This window comes from Pagrus major, chromosome 23 (assembly GCF_040436345.1).
Source record: "Pagrus major chromosome 23, Pma_NU_1.0".
NCBI lineage: Eukaryota > Metazoa > Chordata > Actinopteri > Spariformes > Sparidae > Pagrus > Pagrus major.
Genome location: NC_133237.1, coordinates 2098547 through 2120706, shown reverse-complemented (window position 1 = coordinate 2120706; position 22160 = coordinate 2098547). Strand labels below are relative to the sequence as shown.

Here is a 22160-nt window from a genome sequence, read left to right as displayed (position 1 = left end):
ATTCTAAGTGCTCGTAGGCAACTGGACTTGTTTTCAGTTTCTTGAAGATGTTTCACCTCTCGTCCAAGAGGCTTCTTCAATTTCTTCACATTTTCTCAAGAACTGTACTTAATCACATTATTAAAGGTACCTTTTTTGGATTTGGATTCTACCTGAATATTCCCATTTTTGGCTACTTTACACTGTTACTCCACCATTTCAGAGGAAAATATTGTAGTCTACGTTTTACTCCACTAGATATCTTTGATAAGTTTACAAATACAAAATAGTAGTGCTTAAAGTAATTAACCCCATATTTACCAGCTGTAGCATTTTAAGTCATGTCCATGTTAATACATCAATAATTATAATTCCATAGAATAATGTGTATTAACTGTCACTATATCAGTCTTTACAAATATTATATGATCAGAACATAGCTTCTGATCAGACACAAGCCCCCATAAGTAATTAATTTTGAGCAGGCTTTTGAAGAAGTGACACTTTTTAGGCTTAAATAATAATTTAGGATTAGCTAAGGACAAGGACAGTCAAACTCACAACTGTTGTGAACTTGTCACTTTTTTCTTTTAAAAAAGTATGTTTTGGGGCATTTTGCCTTTATTTGACAGTAGACAGGGAAGAAGTCGGAGAGGAGAGTCGGAATAACATTCAACCAGTGTCCCTGCTGGAACTGAACCAAGGAAAGTTGTGAGTAGACTACATATATAATCATTAGGATAACAGGTCGCCAGTTATGGCAAATTGTTACTTTTTACATCAGCAGAACTTTTAATAGCATTTCCAACAAATAGTGAGACTACTGCAGCTCTATAGGTATCTGTCTTAGAGCTGTTCTCATTTTATCAACGTGTTCTATTTCGATATTTAATGCTTTGTACAGGACACTTATTATTAAAGACAGTGGCCTAAACAGAATGAAATGGTACATTTCCTTTACTTATTTTTCACCATAATAAAATTACATCCAAAAAAACATACAAATTTTTCCAGTTTGATTTGACTTTTATTGAAGCTTGCAGAGCACACATCAGAGAAACCTGGGAAACCCCACAAAAAATTATACATTTAATACCCTGGTGAATTTCAATGGCAACATTAAATCAAAGATATGCTCTCTACCCAAGTACCCAGTGTAAGAAATTAAAGCTCAGCTGCCAAAACTTTACCTACCACGTAAAATGTTATGTTTTATCATGTGTATCATGTATCATGTTTGATATATGTTATGTTAGGCTATAACAATTGCAATATATATCCATATATTGATGCCAGTACCACAAAACGGAATAGGCATAAGCAAATAAATACGGAGTGCATTTAGGAATCATGAATAAAGTACAAAAAAAATGCCAAGTCACCATAGTATTGAAGTCAAAATGGAAGTACATTGAAACAAAGTGATTTTTAATCAACAGGAATGTAACAGAGAAAATATTGAAGAATCAAAATGAAACTGCGCTACCCTTGCTTGTTTGCGTTCATTTCTTGCCCGACACCATTACTCCAAACTCCTGGATGGAGATTTCTTTATTTACGTACTGCTGAAGGTTGTAATCTGTGATATGCCCGAGACGCAGAGCATCATCGATAGAGAACTTTTTCCCTGATTTTCTGTCGTGAAGAACTGAGGACTCTCCCTTGGGGCTCTTAACTGTAATCTCCTCCCAGTCACACTCCTGGCTCTGCAGGTTGACAAACATCTTCCAGTCGATCAGCCCTAGTTTGTAGGCCTCTTCAGGTCGCATCTCTTTGCCTGTATCTGGATCAATGACCACGATAGATCTACGGAGATGGCTCTCCCTCTGTTCCTTCTTCATTCTCACTGCTGTAAGGTTCTTTTGAAGCCTCTCGATTTCTTCATCCTTCTGTGTAGTTATGCGTCTGAGCTCTGCTAGTTCCCTCTGTAGTGAATCAAGCCTCAACTCCAGGTTCTTTCCATCCTCCCTTGGTGCTGACTCAGTGATAAGACGAGTCTCTTTGGTGGTGATCTCAATCTCAGAGCGAAGTTTGCGGATCTCATTCTGCAGTCTTTGGTTTTCTTGCTGCAGTCGGTTACTTTCATCACGGATGTAGTCCAGTTCTTTGTAAGATTTGGTGTTAGAGAACTCCATGTCAGAGAACCTGGTGGTCAGGGTGGTCAACTCCTGGTCAAGTTCTCGCCTTCTCCTTTTCTCCTCCTCCAGAGTCCTCTTTAGGTTCTCAATCTCATACTCGGCCTCTGGGTCCCTCTCAACTTGGATTTTCTCAGTGCGGACAACTCTTTCCTTCACATCCATTTTCTCCAGGGTGAGCTGCTGCTGGACGAGAGCATTCAGTTCTTTCTCGAGCAGAGTGCGTTTGTGCCTCTCTTCTTCCAGCTGAAGTTTGAGGATGGAGTGTTCCTTCTCCTGTTGGGGATCCTGCTGCAGGACTACCTTCTGTTTGACAGTCACTTTCTCACGGTTTTCTTTATCGCGGATCTCCAGCTCATGAAGTCTGACCCGAAGCCTTTGGATCTCCAATTCTGCATCGCGCCTTGCCCTGCGTTCACGCTCCAGTTCTTCCAGTTGCATGTCCAGGTCAGCCTTTTGTCTCTGCAGTTGGTAGAGCTCTGTTTTCAGCATCTCCTTTTGTTTCTGCTCATTGCTGATGTTTTGTGAGAAGGTCACACACTCTGAGCTGAGGACAACATCTTCTTCCATCTTGACCACTTCTTGATGAACAATTTTCTCACGGACCTGAGACAGATCCATTTTCCTTATTCTGATTTTCTCTTCTTGGGCTGACCGTTCTCTCTCAAGGTCAAGGCGTTTCCTCTGTTCATCAGCCAGTTTCCTTTTGAGAGTCTCAATTTCTTCCTTGGTCTTGGGGTCTTCTCTGTATTGCAGCACTTCATTGACCACTTCCTTAGTCTGCACTTGAGGTTTAGTGTCCCTCCATCTCTGAATCTCATCACGAAGTTGACGGATTTCCATCTCAGATTTCTCAATGTGGTGGGTTTTATCTACAATTTCAATGCGAAGTCTCTCCAGTTCTCTTTCAGTCTGCGGATCTGTCTTGTATTTGATGACTTCTTTGATGATCTCTTTGACCTCCACTTGAGGTCCTCTGTTCTTCAGCATGATCAGCTCATCGTGCAGGGATCTAAGTTGGAGCTCTGAATCTTTATAGCGCCTCTGGTGCTCTACAAGTTCAAGCCGGAGATTGGCAACTTCATTCTCAGCCTTGGGGTCAGGGCGGACGATCTCCCGCACCTTCTCCTGAATGACAACTTTGGACTTCTCCTCCTCTAGACTGGTAATTTTCCTATGAAGGTCAGCCTTTTCCCGCTGTGATGATCTTCGTTTGGCCTTCTCGTCTTCATACTGCCTTCTGAGGTTTTCTACCTCTCTTTCAAGGGCAACATCTTTCTCTACTTTTAGCACCTCCTTGATAGAGATCTTTTCCTCTGCCATTGCCTTCTCCTTCTCCATCCTTCTGAGCTTCTCCTGAAGAAATTGAAGTTCATCCTCTAGCTGCTTCCTGCCATCCATTTCCTTCTGCTTCCTGTCAAGGAGCACTCTGTACTCTGTCTCAAGTTGGGGATCATTCTGGACTTTGATCACTTCCTCTTCAGTGATCACCTCCTGTTCCCTGTTCTTCTCCTCAGCCAGGAGTGTCACCTGCTTTTGTATCTCAATCAGCTCAGTATCTTTCGTCATCTTATGCCTTCTTAGCTCATCCAGCTCCTCCCGAAGCCTGCGCATCTCCTCCTCCTGACCACGGTCTTTTTCTATACGCAAGACCTCCTTCACAGTGTATTGCTGTGCCCCTTCTTTGACCTCTGTCTCAAGGCCATGTAACTTCAACTTAAGTACCTCGAGGTCATTCTCCAAAACATGGGTAGTGCGGCGCTCCTCCGAGAGTTTCTGCTGGACCTTATGGACTTCCTCATCCAGCTGGGGGTCAGCGACCTTTTTGATCAGCTCCTTCTTGACAATTGTGTCCTGGGGCTTCTGTCCTTCAAGGACATAGATGTCAGTCTGGATAGTCTCAATTTCTTTCTCGAGTTGTTCCCTCCTTTGGATCTCATCATCCAGCTGCTTCTTGATTCTCCATGTCTCTTGTCCTGGGGCAGAAGCATTGACCGACTGGACATTTGTAGACTGGATGATAGTGGTGTCAGGTTGCTGTACAAAGGAAATCATTATTATAACATTGTTTTTTAATGTTATTATTATTGTTATTATTGATTACTGTTATGTTAAAATATTTTACCTGGTTGAGAAGACTCTGGGCAAACTCCAGATTCTGAAGCCTTTGCTTGCTCACAGCATTTACCTCAGTAAACTTAGCCTCAATAGCAGCTTCCTGTAAACATTGAAATAACATGTCATGGAAAGCACATGCAGTAAATCCTTAATCGGTGCTGCACAACTCAATCTAGTGCTTATTACCTGAAAACTGCAGATAAAACGCAAACATGCCCTGCAGGTCAGTTTAAATTTCCCTCGGCCAAGAATATTCAAGCTTTGCAGCTGACTAGAGAATACCCCCCAGATCTTCTGCAGACTTTGCAACCTGAGTTTTTTAAAGTTATATGTAACTTAAAAAAAAAATGTGTGACAGAGTCACCTGTTCAGATTACAAGGGAACTCACTCATTGCATACATGAAGATCAGCTTACTCGTCATGGGGACTACTGCTTGTCAAATCAGTCATACATTGTCCTCTCTATATCTGGGGGTGCTTTCTAATCACCGTGAGTATATCATGCTGATGTCATCTGGCTTTTCTTGATTTAAGCCTGAGACTTTAAATCTTTCTTAACAGAAAGGCTGTGCTACAACCTGGGAGTGTGGTGTTGGAAAGATGTGGTGTTTATCAGGCATGGTGGGAAATGTAGGAACCAGGGTTTCTGGTGGCATGATTTACACTAGGGACTAGAAGTCAGGGTATATCAGTCTCGATTGCTTTTGTTTATTCTTTATGGGAGTGCAATTCTAAATTGTTGGAGTACCTTTTTGCTGGCAATGGCTAATTTATGCTGAGAATGACCTGCAGTAGGTCAGCTGTGTTTTACATATATGTTAGGCACATGCCCTGAACTCCATTTGAAGGGACAGGTTATGAACAGGTTGTGTGTCTTTGCTGTGTACTTACAAGTACAGTCACTTACAGAAGGTATAATGTTTTGACTGAATTGACAGTGACATGCCACGATAGCTTGACTGTTGTGCCTCACCTCTGCCTTGACAACCAATGCAGGTGATTCTAGTCTGCTCCTCTTGTATGTCTGAGATACAACTCCATCGTCAAGGTCAAGGATAGATCTGAACTTCTCAGTTTCATTCTCATAGTCCTACAAAGAAGAATAGGTAAACCAATAATCAAACCTTCATCTTTTTTGTATTTCTGCAAATTAAAGGTTGTGTGTCGTGATAAAAGTCAATGTTGAACGTAGAATACTTACTCTGACAGCTTGTTGGTAAAGGTGAGCATTTTTGGAGACGTTGTTCAAGTCAGACTCCTTTCTTGCAAGATCAGAGAGCAAGTTCTGTAAGTGACAGAAAAGTTGCTATAAGCTTTTTTTCTCCAGCACCACTGACAGACAGAATATTCCTCTTTATCAGGAATATGCGGAGCATGAATATTAGTATGGTCTTGTTTCTGCTCATTAGTCTTACCCTCTGATTCTTCAGCTTGGTCTCCACTTGTCTCATGTCATCAGTTTCACGGGGCTCGTAGTTTGGGACACGAGACAACCAGCTGTTCAGATTTTCATAATCATTGCGGTAATTGTTGTACGCAATCTTTGCTCTCTGCAAGCTTTGAGACCTACAACACACAGCAAGAGAGATCATTGTGCAAATCTTATGTGAAGGTCTATGTGATATGTTTTTTTGTGTTTTTTTTCCCATAAGGTTTGATGCACAGATTTGTCCTTGTCCTGACCCTCTCACCTGGAGTCGAGCTGCTTGTTGAGGTTGTTGTAGCGCTTGTTGAGCTTCTGGACCTCTGTTTGCTGCCTCTCAATGTCTGGGCAGTGCTCTTGGAATTTGGTGGCCATGTTGTCACAGCTGCTTTTGGCCAAGTGAAGGTTCTGCTCTGTGTCAGTAATAAGTGACCTCTTGGACCTCAGGTCTGATGCAGCATCCTGCCGGATGAGCAAGAAAGACTCAGTCAATATATGCAGTAATATGTTCTTCAGGAAAATATAGTTTATACCTCAGATCCACCACCTAATAAAATTGTTGAATGTATGCAATAATTCCACTCATCTTTTACTGTGTATCTGGTGCGAAAGGCACTGTCTTTTCACTTGTATACACAAGGGACATGGCTAAATTAACTAGTGAGGGGGCCCTGGAGCAAAGGGGGAAGTGCAGGGTGGGAGTAAATGTAGTGGACCCTGAGCAGATCTCTGCCGACAGCATCTCCCAACCAGCCAGCCAAACCAGCTGGGTGGAATGTTTTCCAGATGTCTAGTTCCTAATGTTATGACGCCGCCATATTATCTGCCAGAGAGTTCACCAGTGTGCACATCACGAATTATATGATGTCATCAGCAGTCACATGACAAAATAACTGCATGGCATTTTTATTTTTCCGGTGCCCTCTTCTTGTTAACCTTTAGCGATAGAACCCCCCTACATAATTTGTGTTGTGGTGACTACAAACTTTATCTTGTTATACAACCTTGTTGTAAAATAATAAAATAATGAAATATTAATCTTGAATTTTGACCCAGAATACAGCATTTACTATTATTCCCCTTTTTCAGTCAGCATGGGATGTGATTGTAATGTGTGCCAAAGAACAAAAGAGCCATCTTACTGCAAGTTCACGCTGTGTTTTCTCGAGTGACGAGATTTCAGCTGGAGCAACCTCCTCCCTGGCCAGCTTGTTCTCAAAGGTGGACAGAAAATTCTTTCCATTTTGGATGGAATTCTCCAGCTGGTTGGAATTCTTCAGTCTAAAACAAAGGTGAGTGCAGTTATAGGGTGAGCAGAAAAGCATTTTATTTAGCACATGTGATTTGTACACATTTAAAGCAATATAGAAACAGACAAACATGAGGAATATTACTCAAACAACAACCAAGTTGAGATAAATATCAAGTCCCGTACTTCTCCTGAGAGCACTGAAGAAGCTGCTCAACTTTGGTGTACTTGTTGTTGGCTCCATCCACCTTGCTGTGGAGCTGAGGAGCGCTGGCACAATTTGGGGTTGAGACCAAGAAGTTCTTTGCTTCTTGCACTTTAGATGACTTCTCTGGCTCGATCCTCCTGACAGCAGTAGCAATGTCCTGAAGGGAAATGTGTGGGTTGGTGAATTTTAAAATGCATAAATACTCACTCTAAAATGTTGGAGCTTAATTGGGAGATTGAGGAGTTGTGTGAAACAGCATGAAGACACAACAATAGAATGAAGTTGCAGTCATTACCCTCATATCCTGCATTCGGTCGGTGCTGTCCTGCAGTGGCCTGCTTTGCTCCAGTGGTGGGCGCACTCGAGAATAAATAGCCTTCTCCTGTTTGTCCAGGTCACTGATAACCTTATCCAGGCCGGCCATCAGCTGGCGGCACTGCTGCTCCTGCTTGTCTGTGGTCACACACAATCACACACAACATGATCAGCACCATCACTTGGCTTCATCTACTTACTGTGCAGTAAAACATGTCCACAAGGATTTCCACATATGATTTCCAATACAATCTTCAGACAAGAGTTTTGTTTTGTGTCAAATTATTGACAGATTTCATACATATCAGTCACAGCTGAATAGAAACACTTTAATAGTTTAGGTTGAAGCTGTAACACTCTATACAGTAAAAGGCAGAACGTTTTTTTTAATTATTATTATTGTTTATTAAGGAATACTTAAATGGATAATTAAATGGTTAATTAATACTGTGTAGTTCATCCAGTAACATTATTTGGATGGCCATTAAAAAGATGCAACTCATGTTTATAAACCTTTACAATTACTATGAAGTGTAATCAACTATTAATTTGCCATTTATTAATGATGGTTATTAAAAAGTTTTACCAAATCAAATTGTCAAATTACAGAAAACAAATAAAGCAAGTTGTTTGAGTGTGAAGACATGACAAGCTTCCTAAAATCTGCACACAGCAGAATGTGTACAGTGTCCTGTACCTGTAGCTGTGCCGGTCCCACTCGTCTTCTTCAGCTCATCGTAGCGTTTCTGCAGAATTCCCTTGCTGCTTGCCATTTTTTGCTTGATGGCTTTTTGCTGGCTGGCCATGCTGCAAGTACACAATATAGAAAAAGTTATTACTACTATAACTTCACAAGAATAAAATACAACTGAGTTTTTCATCCAGTGAATGTAGTTCTTGCATGCACATATGTACATGTCCGCACACACTCACTTGTCAGCGATGGCCACTGCCTCGGGGTCAGTGGGGGGGATCATGAAGCAGACGGCTGGAGCAGTGAATTTACGTCCATGCGCATCCTTCACGTCCCATTTGCTCCCATTGTTCCGGAGCAGAGTGTACCTCTCCCCACGCAAAATCTGCCCCTGCACACAATAAAACAATCACAGTCAAGACACAACACACACACAGCTTTCATCCAAACTTGGTTGAGAGATTAATAATCAAAGAGACACATAAATGATGTGATTCCATTTTAAAATTCAATGACGACTTCATAGTTTAAAACATAATAAGGAAATAGAATGATTCATTGGTAAATTTAGTTTAATTTAATTTAATTGAAAACCTGACATCAGTGAGGTCAAGAGATAACCTACACATGAAGAGCTTTGCTTCACAGGCTTTATAGTCCAAGTTCAGACTTCTTCAAATTCCCTGTGTTCTGATCCTCAGGGATTTGAAACAACATCCTCAAAGTCTTTGCCTTGGCTCTCTTCTGAAGGGATTTGAATACATTACACCACAAAATCCTTAAGTTACAGGCCTAGTATTTAGAAAAGGTAAAGCAAAGGGAAAGTGCTTAGTCATTCACTCTGATAGCAGGGAACATCCTGGGATTAGAGCACTGACAGCCAGTGACAGAGAAAAAATAACATAAAATAAAGATAAGATGAAAATGGGGTCACTGCCGAACAGAAAGACAAGTAGATGACAAAGACACAGGAAGTAGGACAGTTAGGAGAAAGTTTCATAAGAGGAAATCAGAAGTAGGAAAACAATTCTGTACCAGGAGTAAACCAGCTAAATCTCTTCTTCTTCCTCTACTGGTCTGAAAACAACTGAACTGTGCAATAGGGTCAACATGTGTTCAGCACTGGGACAGTACTTTCTCTGCTGAGTCCGAGATAGTTAAAACTCTCTGTGATGATAACCTATAATGTATTTTCATACAGACCAACTCACAATGTCACTTGATTTTAACTCCTGTGCTGTTGTAGTGAGATGTGATAACATCACTATTTTATGACTGTGAAATCATCTGACCAAATAAAGATATAGATTAATGACAACAGGTCTATGAAATAACTGGCTCTATTAATATTTCACAGAGGGATAGAGGTGACAAAAAAGTTGTCCCCTCAACTCGAGGGGACAAACTGCCAAGTCCCCAACCCTGTCTGGCCCATATGGTAGCATTTTTCAAAAGCTCCATTTTGTCCACACACAAGCCATCATGTGGTTGGCATTTTCAGGATTATCCACTCTGCAGACAGTCTTCCAAAAGCTCAGTTTGGGGTGTGAAGAATGCTGCAATATTAATTATTCTTCAGATTTTATCTAAATATAGGCTGATTTTAGCAAAATAAATAGGTCCAATAGGCAGAATATACCCTTTTGGCACATAATGTCCACTGGAGTGGACAGTTGTATTTTCAGTCACAGAAACAAGATTCACACGTTAAGAAATTCTGGTTTTACCTGTCTGGTTTTCTGAGAATAAAAGGATTGGAACACTTTTTATACTTGTGATTCATGGTGTCCACTGCAGTGAACATTTATGTAACACCTTCAAAATAATATATATTGAAAAAGAATATTGCCATGATTTTTCAATTAAGAGTAATAACAAATACTGAAACAAAATATTATTTTGGGATTTAGTTAAGTCCAGTTTACTTGCTTAAACTGTGTCTAACTGCTCTATGACTAAACCAAATCTTAGTTTGAACTAATCCTTATTGGTGCAACACCACATTATCATATGTTGGTCTACACTCCTTTACAAGAGTCAGTCTTTTGGGAAAACACTGAAGTCTCATACTTAGAAATAAAGTTGTGTTTTTTGAGGCTTAAAAATAATTTGGTTTCTCACATTTAAAAATGAACAACAAATGCCGAGTCACTCAAAAACTGTTTATATCAGCATTCATCAACACACTACTTACATCGTCTGTGTCATATTCACACAGAGCCTCCACTGGCAGCAGCTTCTGGGGGGTTTCTCGGCGGTACTTTAGAGGCACAACCTGCAGGCTGCGCTTCTGAAGAGCACTGACCCGTTCATCAAAGTGGTTCATGGCTTTGGCTTGGTCCTACATACACACACACACAAACACACAGAAAAATATATTTTCCAGTGTTGTAGAAGGAGTCAGTGGTTTGAGAGTTGGAGATGTATCCATGTACAGATAAAGGAAAACTCACATCTAACTCCCGGATCAGACCCTCCATCTGATACACATCTTTGAACTCTGGGTCGTACTTCTGGCTAACATCTTTCTCCAGCCGCTTCAGCAGGTCCTGAGTGTCACGAGCCTCCTTGTGGTACTGGATACACACACAGATACACACACAGACACTGATGAGCTCTACCTGTTTAAATGTGTGTTTGAGTGTGCAGTGTATGAGTGCTCAACTGTCGTGTGTGTCTCACCTTGTGGTACTCATCCATCTGTTTGAGATGGTTTTCCTCACAGATGAGCAGGTTCAAGTACTCCTTCCAGTCAGCGTGGACTGCCTCCATATGAGCCTGACAGACAATAATGTATGTGGGCATTAGTAAAACTGAAGTCAAGTAACATTTAAAGTACAATACATGCATTGACCAAAACTCTTCACACAGTCAGTGAAACAGCAGTGTACTTGGACCAAATTGTGAAACATTCTTCATTAATTTCACACAAAATGCATCGATGACCACATCTTCCAAATTCAGGAACTCTTTTCTCATTCATACTCCACATTTAAGACAGAACGATGGTAAATGTCATGCATTTAGCAGATTACTTTCAATGAAATGAAAAATAATCATTCCAAACACAGCTAACTGAAATTTCAGTTGAAAACCACCCAGGTGTCCTGTTATTAGTGTTTAGAGATGGAGAACTGGAACCCTCACAGTACTGTACAGTATGAGTGATTATTATATACATGTTGGGTTTTTGTAATTATCATTACAGTGCTGGATGGAAGTAAATTATTATATGTAAAGATATAGAAAAATAAAGGATATTGAAGTAATAGCTGCATTTCTGATTCATTCTTGTTACATAAACTTTACAATAGTCAAACGAGCGAAAAGTTGTTATTCCCATTCTCAAATGGAATACTCATATGCCTGTCATTAAAGTGAAAAAAATATTCTACAATAAAATGATTATTTGTGCTGACATTGTGGGCATCTTACCCACTGTGCCCACCCAAACCCCCTGACACAACACAGGGCAAACATCATTCAGTAAACGAATGGAGGAGAGTGTCAGCCTGGAATATAAGAACCATACTGACACATTCTGAGCTAAGTAATGTCAAAAATAGTTGATAGTGCAACCTGAAAAAATGGTAATATTCCAGTAATAGATGATGTCTCAACTATTATTGTTCATGGCTAGTCAACGACCACTGGATTACTTTGATACTCAGGGAAGTTATTTGGAGTGTCTTCTTTCTATGATTTCTAAGCAGATTTATGATCCGGTGACCATGATGGTGAGCAGCCAGTCTACAATAACTACCTATCTTTTCCTTATGTCCTCCTACCCCCCACCTCACCCAGTTAAGTACATGGATGATCGTTTACCGCAATGACATTCTTCCCTGGATGGTCAGAGGCAATCAGCTTCTCTCCGTCATCATTCAGCTTGGTGATGGTGGCCTCCTTGGACTCTAGACATTTGCTGATGAAGTTCTGTTGGGGTGAGACAGATGTGCTGAGTTAACTGGAAATCATGTTTGATTTACATGGTCGTGTCCATCTTTGTATGCATTGATTCAAAATGTATAGTGTGTGTGGCCATCCCCTCAGCTACCTCATACTGCCTCTGGCGAGCAGGGTAGCCCAGGTTGGTATCGCTCCAGTCATAGTTGAGCCTCTCCTCGGCCTGCTGGTCCATCCAGTACAGCTCATTGGTGCAGCGCTGCATGTAGTCCCGCAGGCTCAGCAGGTTGCGCTGCCGAGCGGTGGAAGTGGCCTATTCGAGGGAAAGAAAGAAAAACTTAAAACTATAACCAGAAGATTTTCAAACATGATGACAGGCAAGAACCAGTTTATAATATATAAACACACAAGGTATACACATACACCTGAGGGTTAAAGAGTGAATGTGTGTGTGTGGGTTTATTACCAGCAACTTGTTGTACTTCATCTGGAGGCCACTGACGTATTCCTGTAGAAACAGAGCAAACAGGGAGAGTGAGAACAAGCTAAACAAGACGAGGCTCATGTCAGTTATATATGACAGAGAAAACTTTTACTTATTGTACATCACTGCTAAATCCTGATCAAGTAATCTGGTCAACTCGACATTAAGAACATGCTCAAATCAGCATGACAGCACGATGATGTATATGTATATACATATTTATACATATATACATATATGTATACATGTCTTTCATTTGGTTGGTAATTGCAATTTTTTTTCAATATAAACAATATTAAAAGAAAATTTGAACAGTTGAAATATATCCAACTGAGCCAATAATTTAAATGAACTAATACAGTTTCACAATTATTACCACTCATGAAACTCAAACAGTTTTTGGTTTTTTGTTCTTACCTTGTCTCCACTGGTGGTGATGTGAGGGGCCAGAGCCTCTACCTCGCTGTGGAAGATGTTGTGTTCCTCCACCTCATTCTCCACAGACGGCAGGTCCTCTCCAAAGCCTTTATTGGTCAGGTTGGCCTGGGCAGGGAGACAAAACAATACGTCTTAGTCCACTCCACCATATGTTGATAGTTTGGACTTAACTTGGTCTGGCTGTAATTCACTTTGTCTATCATACTGTTGAACTGTTCACCTAAATATGAAATTAAATCTTCATAGCGTTACAGCTGAAGGCCTCCAGAATGAACAATATGCATCCCACATAGGTAAATAAATGTAATGCACTGCATTGTATCTCCTGTGTATGAATATGAACAAAGTATATTTTCCATTTTGGTATTTCCTTATCTTGATTATCTTTGGACCCGATGTATACTGAAGGGCTCCTATCACCCTGTATGTCTTCAGATTGAGCCAGTTGTTTATGTTTCATGTGGTCTAGCTTTCTTAAATAATTAAAGTTTCATTAACTGTGTGTTTCAGTCACTTTGGAGCAGAAGAACAAGCTGAACACTCAAGCTTAGACATATTATCACCTAATGTGTGAGCAAACAGTTGCCTATTTAAACATCTTGCGTAAACAGAGCAACATTTTTTTTTACACCCAGCAGATAAATGTCAGTCCAACATTCACTCTCCCTTTAGCTCCCTTTAGCTCGGTCTCCTCCAACTCCTGAGAAAAATATTTGTCTACTAACTATGTTAAACCACTACTCTGTCTACTGTTTGGTGCTTATCAGAGCATTTTCAGTGAAAACAGCTGCTGCCGGTAACACTGCTGAGAGGAGCTTCTGGGCTGAAAATTCAAAGCAATTAGCTAAAACAACCTAATTAGGGACAAACTGGGGCTCAAGACACAACCATGAACTGCAACACCCTCAGTTTGAGTTCAGCTGCCGGCATTCATTGTGTGCATCAAGTTCTCAAAAAATGTAATACAATCCATGTCAACACATTAGGAAAATACTAATATCAAGATGTATTCTGATACGGTTCCAAACCACACATCAACCAGCATCAACAACTTCTGAGTGTGATCTTTGTCAGGTCCACAGTTGCCCCCTGTGACATGATTCCTACCAGTTTATCATCCATCATGTTGCCCCAGTTGATGCTGGGCTTCCCCTCAGTGCGACTCAGGTGGTAGATATGGTCATGATCCTCTCTCAGCTTCACCACTCTGTCACGCAGCTGCTTCATGCTGAATACACACACACAAAAGACAATACAGAATGGTTAACAGTTAAAGGAACAGTTCACCCAAAAATGGCATTTCAGCCATCATCTGAGGCCTCTTGTGGATATAGTAGGTGAAATATTTTGTCACATAGCACAGTATAGCCTTTAAGCATTGGAAGAAGCCCAGGAGCAGGAGAGTACGACTCACTCTTGTTCTATCATCTCAGCCTGTGGATGCTGGAGGCGCTTAGCATCGACGGCGTCCTCATCCAGGCCAGTGAGCAGCTCCAGAGAGTTGAGGATTCGCTTGTTGGTGTCATCCTGATACAGTGTCGGCTTCCCCTCATTAATCTTACTCACATCCTGGAGAAAAAACACATTGGGGGTCAGCTGGATGGCTAATATTTAATGTCAAAGAAAACACAAACAGCAACTGAATAAACACACAAGGTGAACATTTTATGTCTGTTCTAAGTCTTTTCTCCTTTACAATATTGCTTAAAATATATTAAAATATATTGCTTTAAAGTCACAGTGATAATTAGAGTGTCGTCACTAATGTGATTCAGAGTGAAAAGGAATATGTAGGCAGGGTTTAGTTAAGAGAGGGAGTTCCTCAACTAAAAGCAGGTAGTCACATAAAAGCCATGTATCAGGTATGCATTTAAAAATGGCCAGGGGTGTGCTGCTAACATATAAAAAAAAGACCAGGGCAAAAAAACAAGGGTGGATAAATAATGTGCATGCCAACTAAGCATATTTTGCATTTCCATTACTTAGTTTGATAAATTCAGTATAAATGTTATTGTCTCTTTCAGTTACTGCAGGTTTGTGTGCGTTAACGTCTTAGCCAACTGTCTTGTGTAGTAAGGTACAAGTGCCACATGATGGCAGTAGCTGCATATGAAGTACGATTTTAATTTGAAATGGAGAAAAAAAACAGAGGACTTTGTTTGAACACATGTTCTTGTCAAACCAAGTGATTTCGAAAAAACTTTACTTGGAGACTAAAACACAACACAGAGCTTTAGAGAGATATCTGTTGCCCTCCACACACACTCCCCTCACCCATGTTGTTAGATCAGTTGGGAGAGCACAAGGGTTAAATGAATACAGTTGAAATCGGAACAAACAACTCTTTCTTGCTCTTGCTACAGTATGAAAGAATCCAATGAAAGACAGTTGCAGTGTGGGTAGTGTAGTCCAGTCTTTTTGGATTCTGACCCCTTCTAGACTGTTGTCTTTTTTTTTAAGTCTTCCAACTTATAACTTAAAAAAATACATTTCATCTCAACTATTCAACTATGAATATAGAAATCTTTGTTTCATTACACCAACCTGTTATAGTTTTAATCAGATTGAACTGATTGGAATGGGAGGAGTACTCTAAATATAAGGTACTCATGTTGCTATTTGCAAAGCTTCTTACTTGTAGGCTTATTAAAAATTTAAGAGATTAATTCATGTGTTAATCATTTTCTAACTCTTTGAACTCTGGTTGAACTCTGATCATTTATCATCTTGATGCAGAGGGTAGGTTCTGTGGGGTATGTAAAATCTCGAACCCAAAGATATTACGTATTTTTCCCAGAGGTAAAGTTAATATATCAGATTTTGAAAATTAATATAGCCGCGAACAACAATTTGCCATGTAAAGATATAGTGGAGTAATGGTGTCCTGAGTAGAAAGAGATGATGGGCGGGCCACTCGTGCATGTTAGCATTGGTGAGCAATTCTGGAGAGAATTGATTTGAGTTGAACAGTTGATTGTTAAGTTTCATAACCAGGTCTTTAAGTACTGGCACTTTAGGTAGGTGGCATCTGCATTTACATCCTGGGAATGAGATTCAACAATCAACAGTATTTTCCACACTTGCTTACTGCCCCTCTAAGTGGCAACATCTCTGTGTATTTGGAGATTGTCAGCATTAACAGATCTCTGAGGCCTTTGGAGACTGCTTTATCAGATTGTACCTTGTTGAGGTTCTGTTCGACGTCATAGATGTTCTTCTGCACTTTATCAGCATTCTTCTGCAGCTTCTCGATCAGAGCGGTCAGTTCTGTTGACGGAGCCCTGGAAGACAAATACAGAGAGGTGATTTTCCCATGTCCATTACCATTAGAGATAGCAGCCACGGCTGCTACATTTAAGGATATGAACACAATGATGTCAATGAAAATGTAATTCATTCAATTGGAGCTGTTGCTTAAATGGTCAGCTAGGACTTTTGTACGTTGTGTGCATTATGGAAAATTTAAAAATATCAACTGGTGCCACATACTCATACTGAAAAAAATATAATTAATTGATTTGTTGATCATCTGGCCAATTTTATTATAATTGTATAATTTTTGAATATCTTATAGACTAAAAAATCAATATTAATTTAAAAAAATTAATTACAATGTAATAATTGTAAGTTGCCTTGGACAAGTGTCTGCCCAATGAATGTATGGTTTTTCATCTTTGTATGTGTTGCAAGGTTTAAAAACAAAAATCATTAAACCCCAAATTATGATAGTGTTTGATGTCAAAACAACATATTACCTAAACTGAGGTTGGCAAAATACACAGATTCAACATTTAAGCGAACAAGTTTGAGGACTCTACTGATTGGGATCAAGGCCAAAAAACTTGATCAGGAAATCCCTAATATTCACAGACTAATTTCATCGGAGCAGTACTTTTAACTATACTGTGATATGTACTGTACTGTACTGTACTGTACTGATGTCTGTTTACAGTTACAGCTGTGAACTAGTTCTATGTCTAGTAATTACTTGATGAGTCATAACCTGCTTCTATTCAACATTTCCCCTGGGATCTTCATACCAGGATGATGACTCACAGTTTTTTTCCTGAGAATCATAATAAATGCCAGCATTGGATCTGACTGACTGGATGCAAATGAACACAAGTCAATATAATATGTATAACAATATATAACTGGAGACAGGATACTGATTTATATTAGACAGCTGAATTAAAGGAAACTCAACGAGCAGGTTTTTGCCTCATATCATGCAGCAGACACACCTCTTCCAATCACTGTGATAACTATCACTCACTGCAATGTGTGCCAAAGTGCATGTTCAAGTGCTCCTCTAAAGCACAGTATCACTCATAACGTACAGAGCGTATAGTGTTAATATGGAGCACTGGAACCAACTTTCTGTTAGATCTGCCTTTATTCTTTAACTGCCTCAGGAGTAGTTTGGCACCAGGGCCTGACTGACATCAACATTGCCCATTTCATTGGCTGATGTGTGTGTGTGTGTGTGTCTGTGGGCCGGTGACAGACGCAGAGCAAAAACACTCCATGTCTATCAACTCAAATCCACTATCCATCTCCTAACACACACACACACACACACACACACACACACACACACACACACACACACACGCTCATTTATACCTTTTCACCATCTGTACATAGGTCACATAACGTCTGCAGAATGCAAACTTTAATTTCAAAGCGCCTGCTGGATTTGATAAGGGTTATTTATGTCAGAACAAGTTTGAACTGGTATGTACTGTAGAGTTCTGCAGAAGCAGATTGCAGTTTGACTGTTGAAGCCTATCCTAATGAAAAAAACCCTGAGGGGGTTTTCTGTCATCTTAGAACACTCGCTCATGATAGCAAACATGTTGTTCTCTTCTCTCACTGCAGCCCTAAGTCCAACAGGTCCTTGTTTAAGCACAGTCCCTATATACTGCACGTCCCCTATATCCCATTTGGATTGCTACCAAAAGACTCAATGCATGAGGACAAAAAGAACATCAGCTGCTTGTTAAATACTAGGCATATGCACAGTTAGCAGTGTTATTTCCTTGCATGCTTTAATCAGATAAAGTAGAGAACATGTGTCAGAAAAGTCACGGCTTTCAAAGTTGAAATTCAGAACAGATGAAAACTGTCTGTGCCTTGGTGGAGTGTTTAGCAGTCCCACTGACTGTGATCAAAGTCAATAGATATTTATTACATTATTCAAAAGAGTTATTTGTGTTGATTCTCAGAAAAAAAATTTTTTAACTGTAATTCAAGCAACTGAAAGCAGTGCTACAATAATTCTACCTGCTCAACCATGTATTCTGTGCTCCAAACATGTTGTCAATGATTTCTAGGGAGGGCCACTGGCTTTACGTCAATGTTTTGAGTGTGGTTATGTTGATTCCGGGAAGGATCTGGCACTGGAGCGTTAGCTTGAGAAACACAACTCAGATGTTTCCATGGGGAGAGGGTCAAATTAGAACCAGAAAGTTTCAGCATGAAATCACAGAGGGTGTGGAGGGCTGCTGCTGTCAGTGGAGCCCTGCTCCATCTCAGCTGACTGCTCTCCATCCATATGTTGCTCACGATACATGGACAGATTATGAGACAATGGCCCCCAGGGCACAGACATTTAAAAAGGACCCCCGCCCCTCTTACATAATAGCAAAACCAACACATTGAAAATGACACAGCTGCATCAATAAGAGTCAGTTTTTGTCTCTGGTTAATTTTTTTTACACCTCTTTGTGGTCCTTATACGACTCTGGTGGTCCTTTTAACTGCTTGAGCCCCTGAGTCTGTGCATAGTAGGCTTTTTCAGTAATCCATCCATGTCTAGATAAGGAGAGAAGATATATTTCAAAGAGATTTGAAGTTAAAAACCTTGTGTTACCTTATGAGGCAGCTGGATTCGCATGATCATGAGCTCATGATGGATTTCATCTTGCTTATCTCTTAAAGCTATGCGCTTGTGGTCGACCACACGGGCATCAAACCAATCAGTGTCCTATGAGCGTGGGTGTACAGACGTGGTTTAGGTGTGACAACCAGCTGGAGAAGTGGATGATTCATTTGAAATCAACATTGACGGCTCCTCAAGAGGTTAGCATAGCTGCCATAGCATCGGTTATATCAGAACTGGAGAATATATTTCATTGACATTTTAAATTTAATTGAATTTCACTCTTCTCTCAACGAGCTTTGGTAAGAGTTTGAGTGACCAACTGGCTCCAATGGTGGTAGTGTTCTCTTCCTGTTGATCTGACTGTTTAAAGTTAGCCTGTGAAAGACAGCGATAGACAAATGGTCCGTCTAATCACCTGCCATCCAAGTATTTCTTTAAGTGTCTGCCATTTTCCAAACAGTTTCTAGCGGGACCTTTCCAAATGGTTCTGTGTAAAAAAACATCTGGCAAGTCAAATTATTGCAACAGGCCCAAACGAGCATTACACCTTATTACTGTTTGGATGCAAAGATAGGTACTAATCCCCAGCTCTGAGACTTTGGTGATCCGGCCATCTTCGGATCTCATGCTTCAACTTGAGGCTGTCATTAGACCGCCTCACACTGACAGTTTGCTGGAGATCACAGCGTTCTTGTTTATTTTTTTTTTACATGCACCAACTGAAACCTGAATATGAAGAGCAGCATGAAGAGAATGAACAGGGTGGAGCTGCATTATTCGGATTCCATCACTATCTGTTGGTGGTTATCAGGGTACAGATGTTTTTAAGCAGTCATTATAATAATGTCTTATCTTCCCTATGGCATCCTCATTGTTGCCTGATGAGTAGAAACCAATACAGATACAAAACTGCATATAAATCAGTGAACTTCTTTAACTAGGCATCTTAAAATAAATCTACTGCCGGTGCATGAATCCTATGGAGGAAGATAGTGGATTCCTTATCTCTTAATGGCAGGTGTGACAGTGGGAGGAACACACCTTACACTGGGGGATTACTATTTGAACACAAGATTAGTCTGTCTGTTGGTATTCAACGCCAAAGGTTGTTATTTTGTGGGCCCCTGACCCCCTAATGCCTGTTGAGTGACAGGGAGCATGATGTGCTCCACTGTGTTAAATGCAGGTTGAAGGTTTGACATTTGGTTGAAATGAAAATGAGCAGGCTAGAGATAATGATTTCATGAACCAACTTCAGCCTCACCATTACACTTTATCATTTCCAGGCTTGGTGCAGGAATATTGTGGGAGAGGCTGCAAGCAATTCCTCACACATTGTCTTTTAAAGGAGGGCAGCCCAATACTAATCCAACCAGTTACAGCAACTTTACTACACTGCCTATCAACCACACCCTCACTTGACTTAAAGCACACTTTGTGCACTCTAGTTTACAATTGTAATTTTATTTACATTTCTTGTTAAACGCAGTTCATGCGGACACCAGCTAATCCAAGTACATCACATCCTAATAAATAATTGACACCAGACACGTCAAACACCAGAAAGTTGATGTTTGATTGGCAAAAACAACCTTTAGTAGTTTAGTAGTTTGCATTTAGTTATTCCATGACAGGTTACACCTTGTTCTCTTGTTCAGAATACGCACCATACTCCATTTAAAAAATGACTAAATATAACTAACTTTGCCTGTCCGCAAATATAAACCATGATTTCTCTGAAACTTACGGTGTTTTCTGAATAAATGGGATGTGATGTTTAATTCGGGAAGTATGCAATTCACCTAGCATTAATTCATCACATTTAAATTTCATTTATTGAACATACTGTCCACAGTATTCTATCCATTACCACAGTGTATTTGGATGGAAGAAGTTCGTACAGAATCAATGATAAAAGATTAAGACAACATGCAGCTTTACTTATAATGTTACTCCTGAAGTAAAGACAAACGGAAGGATAAAGTCAGTACAGTAGAGTTCCGTATGATTTTAAACTCAGCTAAACCATATCCAGAAGACGCCACAGCTCGTAGTAAAAGAAAGAAAGTGTACTTACGTTGTTTTTGGCTGCGTTATAGCGGTGGACTTGCTCTTTTTCTTAAACATGGTGACATGTAAGTGGCTTCTGACAAGAAAAAACAATCCCTGCAGGACAGGTGAACCTCAGCTGTGTGTGAGTGTGTGTCCTCTGCTCGCTCCGGTGTGTGTGTCGTGTGTCAAGATTCCACACCGACTTTTCAATGTCAGAGCCTCCCCTTCACAGACACCGGAACAGCGCCACTGGGCTCATCATCCGGAACGTTCACTTTTTGTTTTCACGCCCAACCTGTGTACCTGCAGAGGACAGGCCCCGCCCCTCAGATAACCTCCCAGGCATTCACACACACATGCACGCACGCGCGCACGCGCGCACACGCACGCACAAACACATCCATTACATAAGTTCATGTAAATCCACATTATTTAGATAACCACTGCAGCTGAGAAACATGAAGCAGTGTTTAATATTCTGTCCTGATGGAGACAAACATGTGGTGTCACTGCAGCACACTGGACATTATCATGGCACAACAACTATGTAAAACAGGGTGTGACAGCAACTGTGTGTTCCTTCTCAGAGGAACAGTGTGTGTTTATGAAGTTATTTTTTTGTAATGCAACAGATTTATAGGTGGAGCTGTCGTTATAGACATGAAAACAGCCATTAAAAAGAGTACGGCATCATTCATAATAATTTAGTACAAATCAACTATTAAATCCATAGACCAACATGGACACACCCTTAGCAGTCTGTGTGTGTTTGCCCGTGCATGTGTGTGCGTGTGCATGTGCGTGTCGGTGTGCGGGTGGGTGAGTTGCTTTGTAGCTTGGGGGTGTGGCAGCAAGGACAACACTGGCTGAACCAGTCAGACTCGACAGTGTCCTCCTTCTATGTTAATACTGTCTGTGTGTGTGTGTGTGTGTGTGTGTGTGTGTGTGTGTGTGTGTGTGTGTGTGTGTGTGTGTGTCAGTGTAAGGTGTGTTACAGTGATACTACGACTCTCCGCAGAATTATCAGGTAAACCAACTGAATTAGAAAGAGAAAGAAAGGACATCAAAGTAGACACCAAACACCAGCAGAGACTTGATGACTCAGTTTGTATAAGCTGATGGAGCTCAAGCTCCTACAACCACTGGATCCTACATTTCCCATTATGTAGAGTTGTTTGAGGGTCTACCCTGGAGACATCATAAGGGCATCCCCCTTTTAGAACACCAGTCTCACAGCAGAAAAATGTCACTGGTCAATTAAATACATGCAA

At 40.5% G+C, this 22160-nt stretch overlaps 1 protein-coding gene across 1 annotated transcript; it reads right to left on the bottom strand.

Annotated features, from left to right (window-relative positions):
* Nucleotides 1-984: 984 nt before the first annotated feature.
* ppl (periplakin) lies at nt 985-21099 on the bottom strand. The gene is made up of 22 exons (XM_073493871.1): nt 20915-21099; nt 16132-16231; nt 14365-14519; nt 14058-14178; nt 12930-13055; nt 12495-12536; nt 12180-12341; nt 11951-12058; nt 10805-10900; nt 10576-10698; nt 10317-10463; nt 8362-8513; nt 8126-8235; nt 7409-7566; nt 7092-7270; nt 6799-6937; nt 5925-6118; nt 5649-5799; nt 5435-5518; nt 5207-5323; nt 4240-4332; nt 985-4151 (listed from the first exon to the last, which is right to left on the bottom strand). Exons 1-22 carry the CDS (start codon nt 20962-20964, stop codon nt 1482-1484), a joined length of 5277 nt encoding a protein of 1758 aa, XP_073349972.1. The 5' UTR covers nt 20965-21099; the 3' UTR covers nt 985-1481.
* Nucleotides 21100-22160: the final 1061 nt, after the last annotated feature.

Bases quoted from the DNA above. Each gene is read 5' to 3' on its own strand.
- ppl (XM_073493871.1), bottom strand. From the start codon at position 20,964: ATGTTTAAGAAAAAGAGCAAGTCCACCGCTATAACGCAGCCAAAAACA. The intron at 7,271-7,408 runs GTAATGACTGCA...ATTTCCCTTCAG, and splicing joins ACCGAATGCAGGATATGAGG to GACATTGCTACTGCTGTCAG. The intron at 6,938-7,091 runs GTACGGGACTTG...CCTTTGTTTTAG, and splicing joins CTTCAGTGCTCTCAGGAGAA to ACTGAAGAATTCCAACCAGC.